The 27,301-nt window shown below is 36.2% G+C and overlaps 1 protein-coding gene across 1 annotated transcript in view; it reads left to right on the top strand.

The window, feature by feature from the left end:
• The window catches only part of LOC102810310 (selenocysteine insertion sequence-binding protein 2-like), a 59,795-nt gene extending 32,809 nt beyond the window's left edge, over window positions 1-26,986 (top strand). Inside the window, exons 2-13 of the mRNA XM_085494538.1 lie at window positions 5,465-5,673; window positions 7,020-7,272; window positions 7,972-8,122; window positions 8,996-9,897; window positions 12,194-12,457; window positions 12,941-13,066; window positions 14,290-14,578; window positions 15,140-15,341; window positions 16,099-16,204; window positions 17,674-17,788; window positions 20,052-20,206; window positions 20,779-26,986. Of these exons, the coding sequence (XP_085350664.1) occupies window positions 5,465-5,673; window positions 7,020-7,272; window positions 7,972-8,122; window positions 8,996-9,897; window positions 12,194-12,457; window positions 12,941-13,066; window positions 14,290-14,578; window positions 15,140-15,341; window positions 16,099-16,204; window positions 17,674-17,788; window positions 20,052-20,206; window positions 20,779-21,597 (3,591 nt within the window). The 3' untranslated portion in view covers window positions 21,598-26,986. The remainder of the gene's footprint in view (window positions 1-5,464; window positions 5,674-7,019; window positions 7,273-7,971; window positions 8,123-8,995; window positions 9,898-12,193; window positions 12,458-12,940; window positions 13,067-14,289; window positions 14,579-15,139; window positions 15,342-16,098; window positions 16,205-17,673; window positions 17,789-20,051; window positions 20,207-20,778) is intronic.
• Window positions 26,987-27,301: the final 315 nt, after the last annotated feature.

Here is a 27,301-nt window from a genome sequence, read left to right as displayed (position 1 = left end):
TTAGTTAGTTAAAAACTCAAGATTTTTATTCGCCTGTCCACAGAGACAGACAATTTGTACATCCACCTGTCTCAGCTGAAGTCTGCGTATGTGCGGCAGGTGGACAGACCTAAATTTTCTGACCCAAGTAAGCGGACCTTCATTAGTAGTGTGTGTGGACCAAAATTTATATTTGCTTCATGGCTACTATTAGAAGCGCATAAACATAAACAATTTGTCCATTGAATCATTAAAGGCCCAGGTATACTATAAATACGCTCCTGAACAATAGGGATTATTTCCTTGCTTGTCACTCTGTAATAAACAGCTCCAGCCAAGCTCCGGTAAAAACGTGTTTTCTTGAACTTACAGGTCGATTATGTCGTGCCAAAGTGGATATATGTGGCTGTGAATATTTCAGCAGTGACTGTGTGTAGTATTTATGACAATAGTGTACGAGCTGAGATTTTGGCGGATAAAAGTCAAAAACACGAACCGGGGGAAAGGGACGCGCTAATAATCTTGAATATTAACTACTGTCAATCAAAGTCACGTGATGTTGGACCGCTGAAACGGGTTGCGTCATAGGCTATGCAAGTGATTAACAACACTCATTAGCATAGCCACACCTCCAATTCACACTTGCCCAGGGCAAGTGAATTGGGCCTTTAAAATAGGACATTTTGACCATAGAAACACCTCTGTAATTTACATGGGTTAATACTGTGAAAAACTTTATTTTTTTGTAATTAATTATCACTATTTTTGCTGAAGGAAGGATTCAGTGAAAATAAAATCCAGCGAATATACCTTTTCTCCTAAATTTTACATTCAACATTTTACATTCAAATTCCATACAAAACATCCAAAAAGTCTAAAATAAAGTTTTTTACAGTAATAGAACAATTATTATATGGGAGTCCTGAGAAACTTAGTCTTTCATTGGAAACATATTTGGACATGCTGCGGTATTCCAGGTGAAGGACGTACTTGTGGACTTGCACCGGTGTCTAATAACCGTCTTGTATGTGGGGTGTTTGAATGGAGTACTTGCCCACAGACATGTTATTACTTGTCAGGAGTTGGCAGTTGCAAGCATGTGGCTTTGTCTCGATGCTTTTATGACTTTGTAAACTAGGTAATTCGACTTCTCTCAGTGTTAAAGTTGAATTGCATGCATGAATGGTCAACTGTGTTCATGCCGTGTAGTGTAAAACAGATTAATTATTCGCTTGTTTTTAATTTTGTTGTTTTCGTTGATTAGTAAAAATTAAATCCACGTGAACATGTAGAATAACATAACTCATTGTTTTACTGCCAAGTTTGTGAGCTTAAAACCCAGTAAAATGACCAAATCATTTAAAATAGAGAAATTAAAAGTTAGTGAAAATAAATGGTTTCACAGTATTACTTCTATTTAGAAATCCAATACTTTAAAGAGATTAATTATTCACTTGGTTTTAATTTTGCTTATTTCGCTGACTGGAAAATGCGCTAAATTAAAACCCAGTGAATATGTAAAATTTAGCATAGAACACATGATCTAAACGATGAAACCGTGAATTTAAAACCCACTGTATATGTCTGAAATGCTAAATCAGTGAAATTTAAACCCAGTGAAAATTAGTCATTTTACAGTATACCACTTCCCAAACCTAATGTTAAAGAGCATACTTTAGTACAAAAACATGGAATATATTACCATCCCTGCTTCTATTTATAAATAATAAAGTCACATTCCTAGATCATCAAAGTTGCTTTCTCACTTTTTATGGTTTGTAGAAAACCTGTTATTGACACCTGTAAGCATCATTGTGTTTTGGGATTTTGTAGAGTTCATGAAAAATCAAATTTAGGATAGTCTTTACCCTTTTCACCACCAGACTTTCTCGCCCAAATTTTTCTGCAGTTTTTTTTTCTATATTCTCCAATATTTCTGAAAATGAACTTAATTTTGGAGCCAACAGACAAAATTTGGGTAAATTTTCAGTTTTCACTTAAGAAAATTTTTTGTACCCAATCTTTTGAACGAAAGTGCAGACTATAAACAGGACTATTTTGTGGTGAAAAGAGGGAACTGGTGGTGAAAAGGTTAAAAAACATACAAATTAATTGTTTACAACTAAACATATAAAAATTATGTTTAATATTGTGACTAGACACCTTGACCCTCGATGCAGGCAGCATTATAGCCAAAATGAAAGAGAAGTCTTGAGATTGTAAACACAGACGAACAATTGAATTTCTTAGCTCCGCTGTTGACAAAGTCGACACAGCAAAGCTGTTCATATTACTGATTGACCGTCGTCGTCAACTTTACAATTTCAACTTCTTCTTCGAAACCACAAGTCAGAATGTTTTCAAATTTGATATGCAAGTACCTTGGATGGATCTTTCTCAGATTTGATTTCATGTCAAAATTTCAAATTCTCTATTTTTGGTAAATATTTTTGTCATTTTTGGTAAAAAGTGATATTTTCGACTTCTTGTTAAAAACAGCTAGTTCGATTGTTTTGATACTATAGATATTGTTCATTTTCTAATGATATCTTCAGTTCTTTAAATGTGCATTGCTCACAGTGGGAGCTACATGTATGTATCTCAGTCGACAGGCTCTATTTTTGGTAAATATTTTTGTCATTTTTGGTAAAAAGTGATATTTTCGACTTCTTGTTAAAAACAGCTAGTTTGATTGCTTTGATACTATAGATATTGTTCATTTTCTAATGATATCTTCAGTTCTTTAATTGAAATGTGCATTGCTCACAGCGGGAGCTACATGTATGTATCTCAGTCGACAGGCTGCTTGTTAACTATTTGGCCAACTGCTGTGGAAAAGGTCTAATGTTTTATCCACATAGAATAAATATGATAACCCAAAAATAATTTTTTTATTTCAAATGACATATTTATTTTTGCTAGGAACAGCTGCATCATTGATTGGGACAGGCTAATTTATTCTTCAAATGTTCAATAGACAGACAACATTTGTTTAATTCCAGCCCCTATCAGATGCTATAATAGAAACTGCATCCCCTCTGTTGCGTGGTACCATTTTATTAGAAGTCGCAGCTTCTAATACAGATTTTACGGTAGAACTAGTGTTAGATTTTGTAAATGCTCTTTCAGTTTAATAATGTTGTATTTTTAAACTCAGTACCGTACATGCAGTTCAAAGGTCAATATTTTTGACAGCCGTGAGTATGTTGTTGCTATGATACAGTTTGTTTGTTGTAGCAATTTGTGCATTCAATGGGAGATGTCGCTAATGTATAAACCAAAGTACAAGAATTTACTGAATCACTTTGAGAGTTTTCATAGTTGGTGATCAGCAGGCTATTAGCCAGGAATTTGCAACTGCCAGTCCGAAACAATTCAACTTGATGAAAATGTAGATGGTTTTGATATATTTTGGTAAAATTATCAAAGAACAATAACAGAAAAATGGGAAAAATTGCCAGTCTAAAATTAAAGTTGCCAGTCTGTTTGGTGGGTGGACTGATGGCTAGCTAACACCCTGGGGAAAGGTGAAAATAGCAGTGGATATTTCATTGTTGAAACATTCTGAGATAGAACTATTATGATGCGACGGTTTAGTTCCAATTTCACATGCTGACACTTTCAGACTTACATTGTAGTCATTCTAAAAAAAAAAGTGATTTTTATTGTTCATTACCCAATCTTCCATATTGTGTGAAAGATGCATCTGCCGCAAAAATCTGGCGATTTGAATTAAAATTTAATTTTTATAGCCCAATGACGATTTTTGTGATAGGAATATTGCATCGAACTACCCGCATTTTATCGTCGAATGTTTATGGCATAGCACATTGATAAGTGTGAAAATATCCCCCCAAAATATTTTCAGGATTCTTGAATCCCACAAGATCATTACTACCCTATGACCTTTGTTCTGTTTATACGTTCTATTTCACACGTAATGCAAGATCTTATGTTGAACGGGATGTGGTTTACTTTTTAAATCACTTTTCATTTCTACCATCACAAAATTTGAAAAATCTAATCGGCGCATCAAACTTTTAGCCCCCCTTCGATGGTTGTCAATGTTGACCTTCAAAAAAGAATTAAATTTAATTTAATTCAAACATTTTTGTGAAACGTATAACACAGAAATTATTACTATCTAGTGAATTTAAACAAGAATTGTTCCAAAACATGACATCTTTGATGTATCTATCATATGATTCCAACACATTATACCAGTAATGTTTTCAACAAAATTTATTTTTTTCTTACTCACAACATAAATGTAACTACAGGCATTAAAAAGTCTTTTAATGATTATGTCTAAATTATTCTAGCAACAGACTTGTGTTCTATATATATTTTTGGGGGAAAACAATAGTCCCTAGTATGTCAGCGTTGGTCAACTGTTGTATAAGCAACCCCCATGCACATTTGTCAGGTTGTATGGTCTGATTCGTACGAGTGCTTGTACGTTCAATATACCAAACATGTGACAAAATGCTTCAGTTATATAAATAATTGGAAGGTAAACCGGCCATAGCATCCATATTGTTTTGATTTAATATACTGTGGAATACTTTATTTTCGCTGGAATTAATTTTCGCTGAAAAGGCTTTTTGGGAGTTTTGTGTGGAATTTATTTTCACTGATTTTTGATGAGTTTAGTGTGAAATATAGGAAAAGAAGTATATTCGCTGGATTTTATTTTCACGGAAACATCCCTTCAGCGAAAATTAAGTATTCTACAGTATACTGATTTTGATAGTTTTCATATTAATATTGTTGTGACTGTACAAATGGAATAAATTATCTGTATGAATCTTAATTGCGGTTGATTCAATCACCTGAGAGAAGTTGATGGGGTTATTTGATTTTGAGGACTTTCCTAGGGAAGTTGCGAGTTAACCGTACAAATCTAGTTAGCGTCTGCTGTAAATGTACATACATTGTATGTGTTCCTGTTAGTAAAAACAACTTACAGACAGTGTTGTCACAGTAGATTGTGATCTAGTGCTCATCAGTGAGTAACATTTGTCACAGGGCAACAGTCTATATTTTAAATGATAAACAACTACATAACGAAAACAAAATTTTATTCATCTACATGTACGTCATCTACATGTACGTCATGAAACACACACACACACACAAAAAAAGGGATGTTGATAAAAACATGCAAGTTGTAGAGAGGGTGTATTCGCATCTGTACAGAATAATATTCACATCTCCACCTTGGGTAGTAACCCGTGGCAACGGAAGGATTCCTAGAAGTCGGGGTAGACAACTGTGATCATGTGATTATATCTATGCAGAACTCGTGTAAAATGTGAACATCAATTTAAAAAAAAAACAAACTTGTTTTAGTAAATAAATTTTTAGGTTCTAGTTGTGATGTAATTATAGTAGTTAAACCAAAACAGGGCAAGCTCCAGGTTTCCCTGGGCACCATGATTACGATTTTATATCCAACTTTTTTTTTTTTAATGTTTTTCTTCAGGCAAAGACGCTATCTGCCGAGGTGGAGCCGTTTGTTCCAAATCGTCTTGGAGACGGTACAACAGGAGACAAATCGTTGCCACAGCAACACTATTCAGATTCCTCTTTGCCTTCAGCTTTGAATAATGCATCTAAAGATCAAAATAGCAATGTTAATATTGGTGAACTCCCTAGTTATATGATAAATTGTTATCCTTTTGTTCAAGACAGGTAAGTTGAAGGGTCTTATTAGATCAATTGTAAGAGTTGTGAATGCCATAAAAAATGTTTTTGCTGTCAGCAAACTTTAGGTTGAGTTTAAATATTATATTTAAACGTACCAGGATGTGTGACCGTCAGGTCATGTTTCACCAAGGTAGAAAAGTACCAGGATGTGTGACCTTTAGGTCGTGTTTCACCAAGGTAGAAAAGTACCAGGATGTGTGACCTTTAGGTCATTTTTCACCATGGTACATAAAAGTACCAGGATATGTGACCTTTAGGTCATTTTTCACCATGGTACATAAAAGTACCAGGATATGTGATATTCAGGTCATTTTTCACCATGGTACACAAAAGTACCAGGATGTGTGACCTTTAGGTGGTCATGTTGGCTCACATACCGTGCAGCCATCTTATCTCTACAATGTAAATACAAAGATGCATACAGATAATGATACACGCTGGTACAGTCAACGTATGTGGATTCGTAAACACATGTGGCATGTATGCAGAACCGTTTAGGGTTTGTAGATCTTTTTACAGTTTTATTTTCACTTTCCACTGTCATATCAGTCACAAACTCTGTTCGGGTGGCGAGGTATAGATACATGTTGTCGGTAAATATGTAAATGCGTGGTTGGCGTGATTACTGCTATGGCATATGTTTCCGTTGTCTGATATCACCTGGGGGTTCGGCACATTATGACTCTCTACTCGCCTTGTTGTTAAAATAATGCTCAGAGGAACAGCAGTATGTGTGTGCTTATAGGCCAAAAAAAAAAAAAATTATTTGTGTGGTCCTGGTGACAGTAAATATGTTGTGACGCTGTGCGCTACAAAATTCACATTCATACAGATTTACATTCGCCTGCATTTCCAACCTAAATGCATATGGCATATGGCAAAAAAAAACAAAAAAACTCTTGCCTTTTGGTTCTATAAAAGATTGGATTTTGATGTGGTTTTAAATAAAAGGCAGAAACAGGGTTAATAATTGATCTGTAATTCAGACATTCTATAAACGCAACAATAACCACATTTACATCATTCGAAAAGTTATAGTGGCGAATACAGTAGTGCATACAATGTATAACGTACCAATGCTTGTTTAGGGGTTTTTCTGATGACCGACTTCGCTATTGTGTTTTCTTGACTATTCTGACGACTGTAAGCACTGTTTTTTGAAACTTTCAATCATGTGAGTGAGCTTAATGTCGCAGCGCATCTTTTTTTCTTCTTCTTTACTTGCTTTTGTTTTTTTTTAGCTTTGCCAAATAACTATATAGACATGCTACCAACAATGTATTGTTGCTTCTTGGTTTTCTCATCTTAGTTTGAATTATTATTGGTTTCAGTTGTATCACTGACGTCAGGTGGCAGCAAGGCGCACAGCACCACTATCCACATCAACCCTACGGCAACCCGCATTCAGAGTTTTACCCACAACAACAGCCTCCATTACCCTATCCTGGCTATTATCCTGGGTACCCAATCAACCCGTATGTGACTGGCTACCAACCTCACCAACTACCCCCTCCGTACCCTCAGGGTTACCCGCATAAAGGTGGTTATAGGTCGAACAGACAAGGTGGAAATAAGCAAAATAAGGTAAGTTTTACATCGACTGTTCTTGTATAAGACATCACTCGTCTGATGCGCATGAATCATGAAGACTCCTCGGATCTAAATATCTGTAGCATGCCAAGGGCAAATGAATATGATTTGTATTTTACATCATAGTCCTGATGACTCACTGAAATTTGCTGGATGTTCTTTTTAAATGTTTTTTGTACCAGGCGACATTTCCGGACATTGAATGTCACTGTTGTCTCTCCTGACTTTTTTTTGTATGTGCACATTGCAATTGCTAGTGCTGACACATGGTGCATTTTTGCCACAGAAGTCATATTCATATTTGGGACTACATGACAGGCCTGTGCGGCCATCTTCTTATCAAATGGCAATTTAATGTGCTGTCGTGGAGTCAACCAGGCTCGGTCGAACAGAAGCACCTGCGGACCTTAACCGAGGTTTCCCCATAGTCGCATTCATTAGTGAATGAGTCTCGGCCAGTGGAATTGGCCTTCCCATTGAGTCTGTGGCACACACACCCAGGGTAGGGGTCGACCCTTTTGATGTTCAGCCTAAGGTAGGATTTGAACTTGGGTCTATCGATCATGAGTCTGATGCGACAACCACTATGCTACCAGTGACCGGTTTGCTGGATGATCCTACGAGTACAACTGACGAGTGAAAACCTGTTGAGTAATAACAAACAAAATTAATAGTCTTTCACTTTCCTTATAGAATAACCGTAGACGAAACAAAGGTGGTTCGGCAGACACGAAGAGTGTTGGCGTACAAAAGACATCCAGCGGTGAGAAAGTCATTATACCCAGCAAGGATATTAAAAGGAAAATAAAAACAGTTATCTATGTTGATGCTTGTCAACAAACAGGTAAACAATAGACTAATTTCAAGTTTTCTTGGTTGCTGCGTTACTGAGCACTTGTGAAAAAAAGGGCGAGAGGCTATTTGTGAGCCTCAGTGTTCCACAAGTTGAGTGTACTTACCTGTATGATGTCATAGTTTATTTACAGTATGGTCCGAGCGTAACTTAACATTGAGCTATTTTTGACCTTTTCATCAGAAATTCACAAAATAGTCCTGTTTTATAGTCTGCACTTTCCTTCAGACGATTGGGGCAAAAATAGTTAAATTTTTTGAGTAAAAACTGATATTTGACTTTTGTCTTTTGCCTTCTAAAGGTTCATTTCCAGAAATATTGAAAAACATTGAAAAAAAGTGCAAAAAAATTCAGGCAAAAGTGTGAAGTTTAATCTGGCTTAAAAATTCACAACATAGTCCTGTTTATAGTCTGCACTTTCCTTCAGACGATTGGGGCAAAAATAGCCAAATTTTTTGAGTAAAATTGACTCAAATTTTGTCTTTTGCCTTCTAAAGGTTCATTTCCTGAAATATTAGAAAATAAGTGCTGACAAATTCAGGCAAAAAAGTCTGGTGGTGTGAAAGTTAATCTGGCTTAGACCCACCTTAACTTGCATTGAAAACTGCTACATATTTATATTGTGCAGAATATTCTGTCTAAATATGTCTTATATTAGTAAATACTACTAAGAAAAGGTTGAAATTATTGATAAAAATGATAATAAGTTTTTGCGAATAGACAAGTTCTGTTACACTGGGAATGTATCAATGCTGATTAGCCGATCATAGACTTAAAAAAATTATAAATAAAATGATGATTGCTGCATGTATTTTGCATTGTTTTTAAAAAATTTTTTTTTTTCGTTCAATGATTTTAATGTAGATTTCCCAGACGATCTCGCAAATTTGTCACTGTTGGAACGACCAAGCTCATTTAGGAAAGCGAAAGCTAAGAACCGTAGGAAAACGCAGAGTCAACAAACGAGACGGACAAATATTTCGTCGACTGATTCTGAATTTGAGGAGGCTCAAGTAGACAGTGATAGTGGTTATAGCAGTCCTAAGCACTGTAGGAATCTTAGCGTTGGAAGCAGTACACAGGGTATTGTCACGCAGGACGCAGCGACGGGTACGCCATCGTCAAACACACCGGCGTCAAACGCGCGTGTACCTTCAACTAGTAATGTGAACACGACAACACCGTCGAATACTCAGGCAACAATGGCGTCCATGGCCGGACCGCCTGTTATGAGCTATGCAGGAGCTGTTGCAAAAGCGAAGGTACCCGTCGCTTCAGTTGTAACTCCAAGTGCAATTGATAGGACTCATGTCGCGCAACAAGCTATGAAAACGCAATGGAATAAAAGCAAGGTGATAAACTCGACGAATAGAAATTTACAAAGTGAACCTCATGACAGGAAGGAAGTACCAGCGGATACGATTAATAGTACTGTAAGCGGCACTACTGCCACTGAATTAGTTGCTCAGCCAATTAAGAAGAAGAAACGACAGAGAAAGAGGAATAAATCGCGAGATAGCGGGAGGTCTGCGAACTCTTCCATTAACTCTCTGGCGAGATCAGATCTTCTAACTACGCCGGTGCCGAGTGCGGAAGAGTTTGGAGCGTTGAAGTTTGAGGATGATACAGAGTATCAAGATTTGCCGTCCGTCGTGCCAAATAGATCAGAAGACAGGCCAACAGTAATGAGTTACAGTGCTGTGGTACAACAACGGACGACGACGCCAACAACGATGACAGTTCATGGATCATATGTAGATAAATCGGTAAGTATTGATGCATTTAAAGCGCGGTAGTCGTTGCGCTGCGCATGTGTGAGATATATGGGTCTCATATAAACAAAGATGATGACTTTGACTGTTGTGCAGATCAACGAACTGAATTTTCATGTGATTGGAAGGTATTGAAGGAGTCACCAGCGGCAATCAGTGCAAGTTGTGCCAAGGTCAAACCTCATGCTTGTGATTTCCATTAGAATAGCGCATTGGATTGTGGGAAAATCAATGTTTATCAACACAAGCGCGACAACTATTGCGCTTTAACTTTTCAGGACTACTCTAACTTTAGCTTTGAACAAACTTTCAGCCAAACTGGTCATCAAGTCGCTATTTGTCATGAAGTTCCAGCTTATAATATAGGAGTCAATCTACAAACCATTTAACCAATTTTTTTTCATCACCAGACTTTCTCGCCCAAATTTGTCTGCATTTTTTTAGCTCTCCTTAGCTTAGCGAGTGGGGCTTACCGATATCGTGTAAGTGATTGTCCGTTGACGTCTGTTGTTCGTGTTAATTTTTTACATTGTCGAATTGTTTTTAAAAACTACAAGCCTGATTGCTTCGATACTTGGTGTATGTACCTTGGGTATACTTCTCTTAGATTTGTTTATTACGTGATATCTTTAATTCTCTATTTTTGGTGATTAATTTTGTCATTTTTGGTAAAAAGTAATATATTTGTGAAAAATCGCAAGTCCAATTGCTTTGATATTACATATATAGGTACTACATGTGGACCACTCTCAGATTTGTTCACTTCATGATATCTTTAATTTTCTATTTTTGGTGAATATTTTTGTCATTTTTGGAAAAAAGTGTGATTGCTTTGATATATGTATTATATAGGTACAACTGGTAGACCTCGCTCAGATTTGTTCATTTTGTGATGATATCTTAAATTCTTTAAATGAACAGCTATCAGCGTAACTGTCTCAACCAAGAGGTTGCTCGTTTACTATAATCTTCAGTATTTCTGGAAATGAACCAAATTTTTGAGCAAACAGGCAATTTTCATCAGGTTTTACTGACATTTTTTTTTTGTTCCAATCCTCTGAAGGAAAGTGCAGAGTATAATCAATACTGTTTTGTGAATTGGTGGTGAAAAGGTTAATACATTTTCTGAATGGGTAGCAAGAGCGCTTGTTCTTATTATTATAATGCCAGTCTCTTTATTTGTTTTCCGATCTCATCATTCTATTCCTATGCATGATACGGGGCCTTGATTCTCAATAATGCAATACAATATCGCGAATAATCTGGCAATGATGTCATACAATTTGCTGGTATTGACAATGCTATAATATACTGTAAAATCTGTATTAGAAGCCGCATCTCTAATAGAAGACGCACACACTCTTTTTGAATAATTGAGAACCAAAAATTCATCATTTCTCATATGTGTAGATGCTCTAATAGAAGCCACATCCCCTCTGTTGCATTTTACCATTTTAATAGAAGCTGGAGCTTCTAATACAGATTTTACAGTAATACGCAATGAACTGCAGGGTGGAAAAACAACTCTGTTTTATTCCTGCCGTGTTCTTGATACTTACTAGTCTCAAAAATAACATGTCAAAGTATTCTTGTAATATTACTTTGTGATATTCTCGTAATACACATTGCGATATTCTCTTAATAAACTTTGTGATATTCTCGTAATACACATTGCGATATTCTTGTAATATTCTCGTAATACACATTGCGATATTCTCTTAATATACTTTGTGATATTCTCTTAATACACATTGCGATATTCTCTTAATATACTTTGTGATATTCTCTTAATATACTTTGTGATATTCTCTTAATATACTTTGTGATATTCTCGTAATACACATTGCGATATTCTTGTAATATTACTTTGTGATATTCTCGTAATACACATTGCGATATTCTCTTAATATACTTTGCTGCATTCTCTTAATACACATTGCGATATTCTCTTAATATACTTTGTGATATTCTCGTAATACACATTGCGATATTCTTGTAATATTACTTTGTGATATTCTCGTAATACACATTGCGATATTCTCGTAATAAACATTGCGATATTCTCTTAATATACTTTGTGATATTCTCGCAATATACTTTGCGATATTTTCATAATATACTATGCAATATTTTCGTAATGTATTTTGCGATATTATCGATATCACTTGACGATATTCTCATACATGTAATATACTTTGCAATATTACTTTCGATATTCTTATTTCATTATGCCCATAATATACTTTGTATCATCACAATAAGCTTGTAATATTTCATGTTTGTATTTTAGGATAACTATGAAGACACTGAGGTGAAAATGAAAATGTTACCAGAAGAGCTAATGTCGCCGGAGGTCGCTGTGAGTACGGTCAAAGAAGGAAAGAATGCCCGTAAACGACGGAAGAAAGCTTTAATTGCTACGCAAGCAGCGGCGCAAGAATATTCGGAAATTACCGAGGAACAAAAACAGCTACAGGAGAATTTGAAGAAACCGAACAAACGAACAAAGATGCCAATCGAGTTTGACTTGGGAGATATGCTAGCAGCACTCGAGGTGAGCACGTTGTTTCATCATTCTCTGAATGTCAAGTGTTTTTTAAAAAAATCCTGCAATGTAATCTATTGGTTTATAATATTATTATTTAAATTTGATGATGAGCAAAATTAACCCTTATCTGGTCGAATCAATGTAAAAGTACACAGGGCTGTCAGAATAAGGATTAAAATTAATTGCAGTACATAGTCCCTGTGAGTTAACAAGTTTAAAAAGGTATTTGAAGTTTGAACTCAGTCATAGCATGTTAGAGATGTGTTTCCGGGATAGCATTCATTAAAACAAAATGGCCTTCAGTCAGCCATTTTGAATCCAATCCAATAATAATCAATGTATGCACCCAACGATCAATGATTTTGAAAAATATTTTTGTTCTCATAACTTTAGAACTTGCATTGCTGCGAGGCTTTTATCTCATTTAATTGTTGACAGAGACACTGATATACATCACTAACTATGTAATATTTGTCTTTTTTAATGCAGAAAAAACAACAGCAAGAAATGAAACAGAAACAAAAGCTTGTGATATCAGCTGGCGTGTCCCCTGTGATGACTCGTGTTAAGGACACCTTGCCATCCGGTGCTGGTGCCAGGCCTAAGAACAAAGATGTAAGTAGTGTGTTTTTTTATTTCAGTCGTGTAAAAAAAAAAAAAGTACTCTGCAACTAATGTAGTAGCTGTCTGATCTGTCCCACGATTGATATACACAAGGTCAAATCCTCCCTGTTGACAGCCACAGGAAAGATACCCCCTCTCCCCCTTTCCCTCAAAAAAATGAGTGTGCAACAGATTGAGTCCGAGATTCACTTGCACAGTTTTTTTCTACCAACAGAACTTTTGGGGGAAACAGGTGCATGTGTTGGGCTGTGACCAGGCTACTTTAATACCTGGATAATCTACGAAAATGCCATTATGATAATTGCATGGTGATTGCATGCCCTGTCACGTAGTACTGTAGAATACTTTATTTTAGCTGGAATTAATTTTCGCTGAAAAGACATTTTGGGTGTTTTGGGGGAAAACAGGTGCATGTGTTGGGCTGTGACCAGGCTACTTTAATACCAGGATAATCTACGAAAATGCCATTATGATAATTGCATGGTGATTGCATGCCCTGTCACGTAGTACTGTAGAATACTTTATTTTAGCTGGAATTAATTTTCGCTGAAAAGACATTTTGGGTGTTTTGGGGGAAACAGGTGCATGTGCTGGGCTGTGACCAGGCTACTTTAATACCAGGATAATCTACGAAAATGCCATTATGATAATTGCATGGTGATTGCATGCTCTGTCACGTAGTACTGTAGAATACTTTATTTTAGCTGGAATTAATTTTCGCTGAAAAGACATTTTGGGTGTTTTGGGGGAAACAGGTGCATGTGTTGGGCTGTGACCAGGCTACTTTAATACCTGGATAATCTACGAAAATGCCATTATGATAATTGCATGGTGATTGCATGCCCTGTTACGTAGTACTGTAGAATACTTTATTTTAGCTGGAATTTATTTTCGCTGAAAGACATTTTGGGTGTTTTGTATGGCATTTATTTTTCACTGATTTTTGACAAGTTAAATGTAAAATATAGGAAAAAAGATATATTCGCTGGATTTTATTTTCACTGAATCAGTCCTTCAGCAAAAATAGTGAAAATTAATTCCAAGTGAAAGTAAAGTATTTTACAGTACCTAAATTTGCATGTAGTTGCATTTTCTTTGGCAAGTTGAACTTTCGAGTGACAACTGTGAAATTCAATGTCAACTGTGTCACCTTGCAAGCTGAAAAATATATTTGAAAACAAATTTAATTGAAACAAAACTGTTTTATTGTGTAGACGCCAATTACAAACCCACTAGACAGCAGTGCACCGGTGAAGCGTGGAAAAGAGCGAGAACAACCAGCGAAGAAAAAACCCAGCGCATTGAAGAGAGTTATATTGCGCGAACGTGAAGAGAAAAAGAGACTACGGATACTTGGGGAATGCACGTTATCGGATGACGATACTAATAAAGTGATGTTCCAAGAGGTGGATGAGGAAATAGAACAGGGTGTACAGTTATCGCAAGAAAGCAGTGAATGGACGACCGGACAGGTGGGCCCTGACGAGATCACAGTGCCTTGTGGTGAGTATAAACAATGAAACTAAAGAATACAGTAGGGTCGAACTTCACGGAGGCACGGCCGGCAATATACAATATTTGCAAATGACCGATGAGATCTCGTTGAGAGTGAGAGAGCAACTTGACTTTATTTTTTTTCTCCACATAATGTTCCGCCATCTTGTCCACTGTTCTTTTTACTTTATGTAACTATGGTATTTGGAGCATTCGATGCGATGCGCAAGAAAAAACGAACATTATTTAAAGCGAGAGGGTCGTCACCTGCGCACATGAATTTAGTCCCAAGCGTGGATAACAACACGCGCTAGGAACGCAAAGGCTCATGGGTAGACGCTTGTTTGCAAACAATGACACGCTATGGCCACCTGACGCATGCACAGGTGACGACTCCCTCGCTTTAAGTTTTAAAATCATTCTTTAAGCATCAACTGAACGTGTTGAATCAGTCTCTGCCACAGACTAATTTGAATATTCGAATATTTTTGTATTCCTGCTCTCTTGAAATCAACGTAGAATTTTTGCGGTAATCATAACGTTGAATTGTTATTTATTTTTGGTTTGCAGGTAACAGTGACAAAGGTTCCAGTATCAGTCTCAGCCAATCACAGAGTGAGCTCTCTCCGGTCAGTCAGCTGTCGCCAATGAGTATGAGCCCACTCTCACCTGGTTCGCCGCTAAGTTCTGGACTACCAAGTCCAGTTGTTGGTTTTCGTACACCGTCACCTAACGCTGCTCTTCCAAAGATTCATAGTCGTAGATTTCGAGAGTAAGTATCAAAACATGATTATTCTTGGGAATGAACATCCTGGTTTTTCGTCGCCTGGCGACAAGAACCGATGAAAACAAAAGTTGAAAACTCTCAAAGTTATTGACTCTTTTTGTTGTTGTTCATGAAGTAAAAAAAAAAATTGGAAATTCATGTATACCACCAATAAATAAGAATTAACAACATTGGGCATTAAAAACAATAAATTAAAACTCGGATCACAGGAAATTGTCTCCAAGTAAATACTGAAATTGTGAATAGCAGTCTGGAATTTTGTTAATCGACAGCTGCTGGCTAAATGGCTGTCGAGCGGACTTCTTTGAATTTTTATAGTCTGCACTTTCCTCCTGAAGATTAAAACTAAAATATCCACATATTTTGAGTAAAAACTGAAAATGGGTTTGAATTTTGTCTGTTGGCTCCAAAATTAGTATTCATTTTTAGAAATAATGAAAAATATAAGGAAAATTTGCTGAAAAGTTTAGGCAATGAAGGTGAAAAGATTAAGACCTACAACTTGCAAAAGCACAAGATTTTGGTCTCCTACTTTCTAAATATATTCAAAAAAGAAACTCCTGGACGACTTTTATATTGCAAACATTCATTTACAAACTCAGAAAGCATTTTGTTTTGCTCTGTAGCAACTGAGGTGTGTGTTGCCAATGTCCACAGTCAGTGATACCTTGATTTTAAACTTCCCTATATCAGTCAAATTCAACCCCTGCATTGTACGGCCGTGTGTTCTTGTTATTCATAGATATTGCAACCAGATGTTAGATAAAGAAGTTGACGGGTGCTGTACTACGTTACTGCAGACATTATGCAGGTTTCAAGATAAACAGTATCACAAAGACCCGACTAGAGTATGTATAAATTTGTTGTCATATTAACAAAATACGATATTGTTTACGATATTTATTTCAGCAGTTTTGATCAAAGTGATGACAAATGGGTGATTTTCCGTGCGAGATTTCGCGAGGTGCATGAAAGACGCGTTGAACGTCTGCCGTAAAAATCGAACGATTTGAATTTTTTTATTTCGTAGCTCACATCGACCGGCCGATCTTCGACAGAGGAATATTGCTTTCCAATATCCTCACTTAATCGAAATTGCCTATCATCAAATGTGTACAGCACATTATTAAGCATGGAAATATCCCCCAAAATACTTTTGCGTTTGTCGAATCCCACGCGATGTTTGACTCCACTACGAAGCTATGACCTTTGTTTGTCCTGTTTTTATGTTCGATTTCACGCATAACGCGCGATTCTCGCAGTAAACGGAAAATGGCCATTAACAACAAATTTAAGTAAAAAAATTGTTGGTAGAATTATAGTTGAGTTGAAGCATTCATACATAATGTGATTTGATTTGTTGAAAAGAACTGTTGAACAAAGAAGCTGCTTTCTGATTGGCTTAATAGTTGGGTGTTTGGTTTTTGTAGCCAATCAGGCACAATCTTGCAAGTAATACAGAGTGCTTGCTGCCAGACATACTCAAGTTTTTTGGCATGTGTTGATTATTTTTAAATTCGACATGCTGTGATGAAGAACGATTACCATCGCCTACAGATTTGCAAATTTTTACTTCCATAAACGTTATACCGATCACCTTGGGTTGAACATAAAATGAGTTGTCCCTCTACCCTGGGTGAGTGAGCGCCAGACTCAATGAGAAGATTAAATCCACTGGCTGAGATTCATTCACTAACGAATGCAACTTTGCTCATGCTGCCATGAACAAAGCAAAACTAGAATGTGTTTGCAAATTGCACATAGAAAATTCAAGAGAGACAACAGTGACATTGAATGTCTAGTCTAAACTTTCATCTGGCACAAAACGAAGAAATTTATACATCATAATACTCCCAAAATCAAATATACGACACCCTTTGACATTTTATCCGTTCAGAGACCTGTAAACAAAATATTTTAAGTCAAAATTGAATCTGGTCATGCAGCATAGTTCTAAAACTAGAATTTGGTCTCTGTGGCAAAATGCACCATGTGTCAGCTCTAGTATTTGCAAATTGCACATACAAAAGTCATGAGAGACAACTGTGATGTTCAATGTCTGGCCAAAACTTTCATCTGGCACAAAAATATTTAAAAACAAAAAAACTGTATACATTGCCATGAGTTATCACAAATAAATACTTCCAAAATCAAATATACAACACCCTGCTTGGACCTTTTATATGATCCGAAAACTGTAAACAAAAAATGTTTTAAGGCAAAATTGAATATGGTGTTTACTTAGCAGGTAATTGAGTTACCATGGTTGCTATTAACATCGTTGAGTTCTGATTGTTATATCGTGTTCTTGTTGTAGGCCAAATCAAGACGTCGGATTGTAATGGGATTACGCGAGGTAACGAAGCACCTTAGATTACGCAAAGTGAAATGCTTGTTGATCTCACCAAACTTGGAAAGGATTCAGTCGAAAGGTACGTAGTGATCTTAGAAAATTTATTTGCCCATCCACTATTTGGTTCGTTGGGCATTAGTGACTTGATTTCTCATTTTGTATGGCGTGTATAATATAGCTAATTTAAAATAATTTTGTATCCTGGGGGGCGGAGCTACGTCGCGGACGTTCTACGTTGCTAAGACGCGCACCACTGTACCACGTATTTCTATGGGCTTTGTGCGCGCTGCTGTGGAACGCCGGTGGAGCCGGTGAAAACTCGAGAAAACAACACAAACTCAACTTTGAAGTAATCCCGAACAACCAAATTCATATATATTACACATGTAGGACTAATCTTGTTACACTGTTCAGGGGAATCTCAACAACCATCCCAAAGTACCGTTTTCTGAGAGTTTTTGGTCTTTGTTTTCACCGCGAGGGTTGCCAGGCGGTAGAAAATGCCCGGATGTCCTCCCCCGAGGATAAGCTGATCAACGGGGTCCCATGACTAAGTGGTTTCTATAAATAGTGTCTCGGCAACCAATCAGAGCTTTTGTGCGCGAGACCCAGACTCGGATTGGCTGATCTACATAATTATTTTGTGACCGCAATAGACCTTAGACAACGGGGTCTCATGACTAATTGGTTTAATTCTATAAATAGTGTCTCAGCAACCAATCAGAGCTTTTGTGCGCGAGACCCAGACTCGGATTGGCTGATCTACATAATTATTTTGTGACCGCAATAGACCTTAGACAACGGGGTCTCATGACTAATTGGTTTAATTCTATAAATAGTGTCTCAGCAACCAATCAAAGCTTTTGTGCGCGAGACCCAGACTCGGATTGGCTGATCTACATAATTATTTTGTGACCGCAATAGACCTTAGACAACGGGGTCTCATGACTAATAGGTTTAATTCTATAAATAGTGTCGCAGCAACCAATCGAAGCTTTTGTGCGTGAGACCCAGACTCGGATTGGCTGATCTGCATAATTATTTTGTGACCGCAATAGACCTTAGACAACGGGGTCTCATGACTAATTGGTTTAATTCTATAAATAGTGTCTCAGCAACCAATCGAAGCTTTTGCGCGTGAGACCCAGACTCGGATTGGCTGATCTGCATAATTATTTTGTGACCGCAATAGACCTTAGACAACGGGGTCTCATGACTAATTGGTTTAATTCTATAAATAGTGTCTCAGCAACCAATCGAAGCTTTTGCGCGTGAGACCCAGACTCGGATTGGCTGATCTGCATAATTATTTTGTGACCGCAATAGACCTTAGACAACGGGGTCTCATGACTAATTGGTTTAATTCTATAAATAGTGTCTCAGAAACCAATCAAAGCTTTTGTGCACGAGACCCAGACTCGGATTGGCTGATCTACATAATTATTTTGTGATCGCAATAGACCTTAGACAACAGGGTCTCATGACTAATTGGTTTAATTCTATAAATAGTGTCTCGGCAACCAATCAGAGCTTTTGTGCGCGCGACCCAGACTCGGATTGGCTGATCTACATAATTATTTTGTGACCACAATAGACCTTAGAGCGAGAGATTTGTGAGATAGTGTTTTTCCCTTGTCATCGCGTCTTACTGACCCATGTAACCATAGTGTTTAAGAGGTGTTGACCGACAAGAATGGAACGCTGTTTTAGGCGCGAAAACAAGCTTCGCTCTTAACAGGATTTTGACGACCATTGTCACGTAATTGTTATTGAAAACGATTTAAAGCCTTTATTTACATCAGATAAAAATGAGATTGGAGTACATTCCATTGCATTGAAAGATAATATTATGTATGTATAAGTGGGGGTAGTTTCACTCAATATCGTACATTCCTGTGGGAACTTCTGAAGGCACAAGCTAAACTATTGCAACACCAGATTTTATTATGTTTGTAAAATATGAATTTTCTTTTACCAAATTACAAATTCCATAACTTTAGTAAAATGTTTTTTCTAGATTGAAGTATAATTTTCTATTTTATGAGGGAATAAGCACAGCTACTGTAAAATACTTTATATTAATTCAAATTATTTTTCGTTGAAAAGATTTTTTACGCGTTTTGTATGTAATTTGTTGAATTTTGGTGAGTTGAATGTAAAAAGTATATTTGCTTTATTTTATTTTCACTTGAGCAAAAATAGCAAAAATAAATTCTGAGTGAAAATAAATTATTTCACAGTAGTTGCCAAAGTAAGAATCTTCAGTGAAGCATTATATTAGAGGGTGCACTGTCTATCATCATCATCAACCACTAATATTTTTTGTGGGATTCCATTTTCAGGTGGTTTAGACGAAGCACTCGATGTCATTATCAGCTTGGCGCAGGAACAGGATGTGCCGTTTATATTTGCCTTGGGGCGTAAAGCGCTGGGTCGTGCGGTTAACAAATTAGTTCCTGTTAGTGTGGTGGGAATATTCAACTATGATGGCGCAGAGGTAAGGAGGACGTTTCGTACGCGCATATATTATACTGCCATTTTTTATTTCATCAATACTGTCATCAATATCAAAGTTTGAATTGGGCATAACTGTTTTGAAAATGTCTACGATCTTGACGCAAGGAAAACGTTCTAAAGTCGTACGCATAATTGATGTAAAAAGCTGTATTAATAATTGTACCAAAACGTTATCAGCACTCAAACGCTGATTTTTTCCCCCCCGACTTTTCAGGTTATTGACATTGCCTTTGACAACTTTTCTTTGTTTAAATTGGATGTAGAAGTGCTATAGCCTGCAATGAAAATGGAATCACTAAACGCAAGCGTTCACATAGCACAAACAATTTTGGGCTATAATCTGTAATTAAATTATTATTTCAAGCAGGAAAGTTATAAAAATACCGCAAAATATGCACTCTGGCAGTACAGGATCACATCAACCTTTGCTTTATGTCGCTCGCTCGCTCGCTCGCTCGCTCGCTCGCTCGCTCGATTCAATCACTCTTCTACTTTCTCATGATAACCTCATATTACGATGCTTTTTATACTTTGAACTTTGACCTTTTACAGAACACATTCCGTGAACTGCTTGATTTATCCGCTAAGGCAAGGGCGGTTTATAACGACATGGTTGTGACGTATCAACAGGAAATAGAATCACAAAACGCTGCCAGGATAGCTAAACACCGACAGCACATGGGGCACAATCGGAACTTATCCGGCTGTAGCGGGATATCCTTCAGTAGTGTCATATCCGAACCAATTTCGGAAAATTATCCGGATCCAGAACCGGAGTTTGATGAGTTCGGGAGAGAAATCGAACAAGGAAATGCGTATTCGCAGGATCATGGCAATATTACATCGACGAGACTTGAACGAACTGACGAGGAAGTGGAGAAGACAATCACAACGGAGGTTTTGAACAGTTACGATAATGACGGTGATGTTAATGTTGAGTGTTTAAGGACAAGGAGTCGGAGCTCATCACAAAACGTCAAAGAGGATGGGGAGGGGGATGACGATGTTGACGACGACGAAGAAGAAGAGGAAGAGGAAGAGGAGGAGGAGGAGGAAGAAGAAGAAGATGACGACGACGATTTAAGTGAAGAAGATGATAATTGTGAGATTACGCTCGAAACCGACAAAGTCTGTGATTCTTCATTCCCTGTCGACAAAGACCGCATTGAATGCTGGGTAGCCGAAGCTCAGAGTTGTATAAGCTCTCTAAAAATTGAAGACATTGAAAATGTGCCATGTCATGAGGCTGCCGGGAATAGTCATCCTCCGGATATCCCGGAAAATGTTCGTCCTGGCAGTAGTTCTCAAGAAGTTGATACTAGTGAAAAGAACTGTCATAGTGATAGCAGATACGAACCAAACTCCAGTTAGCACTGTATTTTTTATAAAGTAGATATATATCCTTAGCCCTTCCTTTTAATCAACCCTTTGATCGCCAAAGTCAACTTTTTGTCGCTTTTCACCTGCAAAAATGAATTTTTTTTTATTTTCGAAAATTTTGATTATATGTGCGTTTGATTAAAAATTAACAAAATATAGAGAATTACACAAAAAATGTGCAAAGTTTTGGTCGGTTGCGGCAATGGCGGCGTTCAAAGGGGTAATATTGTGTTGACGTGAGTGAGAGTGCTTTGTGTTTGCATGTGTATCTTAAATAATATTCAGAAATAGATTTCAACCGCAATCAAATTTTTTTGCCTGTCTTGATATATTTATGAGTCATTTAAATTTTTAATTTGACAGTCATTCTAGAATAAATATGTAAATCCAGTTTGTGTATACAGATCCAAATGAGATGCGCTGTAAACTTTGCGTACTCGTCGCTAAATTTGTGTTAATTTTTTAATACTAAATAAACTAAAGGTTTATGCACCCTTGGGAGGTGACCTTGACCATTCAAGGGTCAACTGTAGAGGGTGCTCTTTACATGCGTGCAAGATCACAACTTGTCTTGGAGTGTGTTTAAAGCAGAAAGTCATTAATTTTTACAGATTTGACATTTTAGGTTTTGTTTTTTCAGACCTACTTGAAGGCTTAAGTTGATTTACTGACATCTTGCTATGAACAGAAAATCACCTTTTCACCACCAGTTCCCTCTTTTCATCACAAATTCACAAAAATATTCCCGTTTATAGTCTGCACTTTCTTTCAGAGGATTGGGACAAAAATAGCCAAATTTTTTTAGTAAAACCTAAAAATTGACTAAAATTTTGTCTGTTGGCTCCAAAATTAAGGTTCATTTCCAGAAATATTGAGGAATATACGAGAAAAGTGCAGAAAAATTTGGACGAAAGTCTGGTGGTGAGAAGGTTAAAGCAGTATATAGTATGTAAATTAGCTCAAGCAGAATTGTAATCAGTGTTTACTTGCCAACATCTCTTGAGAAAAATCTCTCGTTGTCGATCTGTTAAATGTCGTTTAGTGGTTTCGCTGACTTCTGCTCTGGTACGTTTCAGACCAGCTGTATAAATTGACAACCTTGTAATTATTAACAACTGAAATCGGACAACTTATATTTGTATTTTATTTTCCTGATTTATTATTCTCATTTATGAACCCTGTAAAAAAGAATACACATTTAGATTAATATATTTGTTAATGTTACTATAACAGTTTCTTTTTATTATATACAAAAAAAAAATGTTTTTTTTGGTGCTTTGCTTATATTACACTGTTCGTTTTGATGTTTAATATACTGTGAAATACTTTATTTTTGCTGAAAAGGCTTTTTGGGAGTTTTGTATGGAATTTATTTTCACTGATTTTTGACAAGTTTAATGTGAAATATAGGATTAAAAGTTTATACGCTGGATTTTATTTTCACGGAATCATTCCTTCAGCGGAAATAGCGAAAATAAATTCCAAGCGAAAATAAAGTATTCTACAGTAATAGTCAAGTGCTTCACATCAAGCCTTATGTTTCAAGTGTACGTAGATAAGTATTTACAGAGGGATTTCTCAAAGTTCTGTCCAGGGGCTTTCTTTTTAATGGTGCAAGAGCAGTTTTGTTGTTGATTACAGCTCATAATCAATCCCACCAAAGCAGTATTAATCATAATCTCATTTTAAAGGTGCTGATTCAACAGAGCAGGAAATGGCACCCTCTGCAGTTCATATGCTGGCAATCTTCATGTGGATATACAGTAATATATTTGGCCTAACAAAAAAAAAAAAAAAGTTTCTGGTCCGTGTGTGTGCGCCAATATTTTCTCACTTATTTTGTCACTGCACAGGGCCCTCTGTTGATAAATTGATTATACCTTGGTGTGATATTGAATATTTTATCATAGACCTTAAAAGACCTAAAGTCTATGATTTTATCAAGATAAAAAAAAAATCGCTATACAATGAAAAACAATTTCATCAGAAACTTTTTTTTTTTTGCCTGGCCTTAGCAGCATTAAAATTGCCTTTGGTGATGACATTTTTAGTTAGTCTTCCAAGACTAATGTGATTTTCTCCATGATGTATTATTACATGTGTTCAATTTTATGCATATTTGATGCATGGTTTAGAATAGAAACATGTAGGGAATCCTGTATTGACTGTTATTACATCTAAAACGCACGTTAAAGATCATGGTACTCGATGGGTTTTCACTGGCCGTGAATGAAAGAATTCTGCGAGAGAGTTTAAAATTTACATTGTTTTGGCCACAGTTACGTTTCTAGGAAGAATCTAGAGGGAAAACCCATCTATACTCGTATACCATAGTTTCACTTACAAGACTCTCCCTGATTGGCTACACAACCCTAATACCTGACAGTTCAGCCAATCAGAAAGCAGCTTGTTTGTTGACGGGTTCTTTCAAAGAATCATGCCTTGTATTATCAAACATCGCATTTTCTGATTTAAAGGAAACATCAATCCAAACAACAAAATAACCTCTAAAGAAAAAGCTCAGCAAATGTAGGAGAATGCAATTTACAGTTTTTTTATATCACTTTTCATTCTCTAGATATTCAAAATTCAATTATTTCCTCAATTTCTGACAACAGATTCTATGATGTCATACTTTACCCATAATCCTTTGCTTGCGAATCAAGATGGCTGACTACATAATTCTGATGAAAAGTTGAATATCTAGAGAATGAAAAGTGATATAAAAAAAAAACTGTAAATTGCATTATCCCACATTTGTGGAGCTTTTTCTTTAGAGGTTATTTTGTGGTTTGCATTTATGTTTTCTTTAACAATAGTAGAGTAACTGTGGATGGTTAGGTCTTTGCGATCTGTGGAAACTTGTCCATGCGGTTGGATAACCGTGCTGATTCTGATTGGCAAAGGGTGATAGTCAAATGCTTCTGATTGGTCAAATGAAGGGAGGGGGGGGGGGAGGGCAAATGGACATTATCAGTGTATACTTATTTCAGCTAATAGTAGCAGGTAACTGACACCACCCTATTTTTTCAGAAACATTACGTGCGTTTGACAGTGTGGATTTTTTCTTTATTATTGATAATTCTCATTGCGACTCAACCTGTGTGAATTTCATTATTTACGCTTTATTTTGAACTTGACATTTAGCATTAAACGCATTTTCTCATTTTGTAGTTTGGATCAACTGTTTCGAAACTTTTCATTTTGCTACCATGTTTAATATGGTACTCATAAATTTGTGCAAATTACCCACAATGCACTAAAGTGTATTTTCAGCCAAAATGAATTTAAGCTAAAATAAAATTATTGTATGGTAATTGTTTTCATTACAGTTCTTGATAATGTGTATGGTAAAACTGAACTATACCATTGATACTTGCAAAGAGTACAGTAAAACCAGTTTAAACTAGTCTAACCCTGTATAAACCGAAGCTCTGATGCTTGTAATGATGTTGCCAGTACAGTAAAACCAGTTTGAACCAGAGGTTCTCATTAAAGACCCCTATATTTTTAACAGTTAAATTGTTCACTATAGGCAAGTTTCACTGTACATAACCAGTTTAAACCGGTCTAATCCAGTGTAAACCAGACCAGAGGTGTTCAATAAAGACCTCTATATACTGAATAGTTTCATTGTTTACTAAAAACAAGTTTCACTGTATGTAACCAGATGTTTGCAGATATGGAAGCTCATAACCACTGTATGTGACCCCAAAATTCACATATTGGTTTTTCTTGAAGTACTGTAAAAGCATTAATTTTTCATGTTTTTTTTTTAAACTGATATTAAGTTAAATTAAAAATTCAGTATTTAAATTAAAATAACTAGAATTTTTACTAGTTTTTTCAACAAATTTGTGAATTTAAAACCAGTGTGTATGCTAAAAATACCAAAACGATAATTTAAGAATCACTGAAAAATCGATGAATTTACAGTACTGGTGCTGGAAGTTGTTGCTGTCGCCTGTTGGCATAACGAGTGTTGTGCAGTATTCAGTGCTTCAATCATTAACCTTTTCACCACCAGTTGCTTTTCATCACAAAATAGTCCCGTTTATAGTCTGCACTTTTTTTTCAGAAGATTGAGACAAAAATGTCCATATTTTTGAGTAAAAACTGAAAATTGATTCAAACTTTGCCTGTTGACCCCATTCCCAGAAATATTGAATATAAAAAAGTGTAGAAAAATTTGGGAGAGAGTCTGGTGGTGAAAAGTTTAACTTTAACCTTCTGGATGCCACAGTCAACATTTTTTACAAAATAAATCTTATTTATTTTTTCTTAAAAATTTTAATTACGGTAAGACATTAGGCAATTGGGAAATCCATTTGATCAAAAAATGAATAAAAAAATATTGAAAATTAGTGAAAATGTTTAAAATTGTGGCATACAAAAGGTTAAAGGTCAAATGGATGAGTGTTTTTGCTGCATAGAATTTTTATTTTCAAAAATTTACATTGAGAGGAAAAAGCTTGTACATAAATGTTAGTAATTCAGGTGAAAGTTGGAATTAGATGTACAGATTCAGTTTTAGCTTCTCTTGTAAGACCCGATTGGTTTATATCACCCAGCTTTGTGTTTCTGAACAAGGAATATTCCATTTTAGGTGTGGGTGGGTTGGGCATACTTTTATATGGTACATAAAGAAATAGGTGTATTATGTGCACACCTTTTTTATTTACTGTGGCATAGAATATTCCACTTGGAGTTTTATGACAGTTGTATAAAGTCACCCATTTCTGCCGAGAATGGAGTAGCCCAAAAACTGATGACCAAACATTTTATGATTGGCCTTTTCATGTCATGTGATAACTTGACATGTGATGACCTGGCGTTCTGTGATTGGTTATCTTGTGACATGTGATGACAATACATTGGTTGTCTTATCCGGTTGTACAAAACTGAATGTTCATTGATTTAAGGAGTTTTTTGGAGATTATTTTTTGCAAGAATTCTAATGGCTGAAACTTATTACTATTTGTGGTAATTTAATTTAAGACTTTTGCCGTTCTTGGCATCATGTAAATTAGACAATGTAACACGGTGGTTCAAATTTAGTGAATGTTATCCATTTGACGTCATTCAACGCAGTTTGTAAAATGTATAGAGACTCTTTCAGTCCAGTTTTTTTGTATTGGCGGGAACGTTTTTTCACTCATCTAAGTTTCATGTTATTAAAATAAAGCAGCTTAGTAAAATGTTAGTTTTTCTCTACTGGGGAAAGTAATAGAAATTCCTCTTAAAAAAAAAATAAGTCTTCATGTTGGATTGTGGATAAAATGGAATTTTTTTGGGGACTTTGCAATATTGATTAAAATTAGTTCTTTTTACAATTAGTTACATTATTGGAATAAATGCTATGTAGCTTCTCAAAACATAATGTGTTTGTGTATTTTTATAAAAAATATGGCTGTTGAATTATTTTGCACTACTGAGCATGTTACCTTGCCTATGTGCAAAGCATTGTGGGAGATAAATTTTCTTTGTATACGAGAGAAACTATCATCAGACTGACGACACTAAATTAAAATGTTAATTTTTTTCAAATGTTTTGAATTAAGATTCATAATACGAGGTTTACGAGAATACCTCTAAGTATGCACGAAGATAGTACGAGAGTATCTACCGATGCGACAGCGTACTGTCTGAGTGCATACTTTGAGGTATTTTCGTAATAACATACATCTTTTCCTTC

Source organism: Saccoglossus kowalevskii, chromosome 20 (genome assembly GCF_978046115.1).
Source record: "Saccoglossus kowalevskii chromosome 20, keSacKowa6.1, whole genome shotgun sequence".
NCBI classification, from domain to species: Eukaryota; Metazoa; Hemichordata; class Enteropneusta; family Harrimaniidae; genus Saccoglossus; species Saccoglossus kowalevskii.
This window is presented reverse-complemented; position numbering and strand designations above follow the sequence as displayed.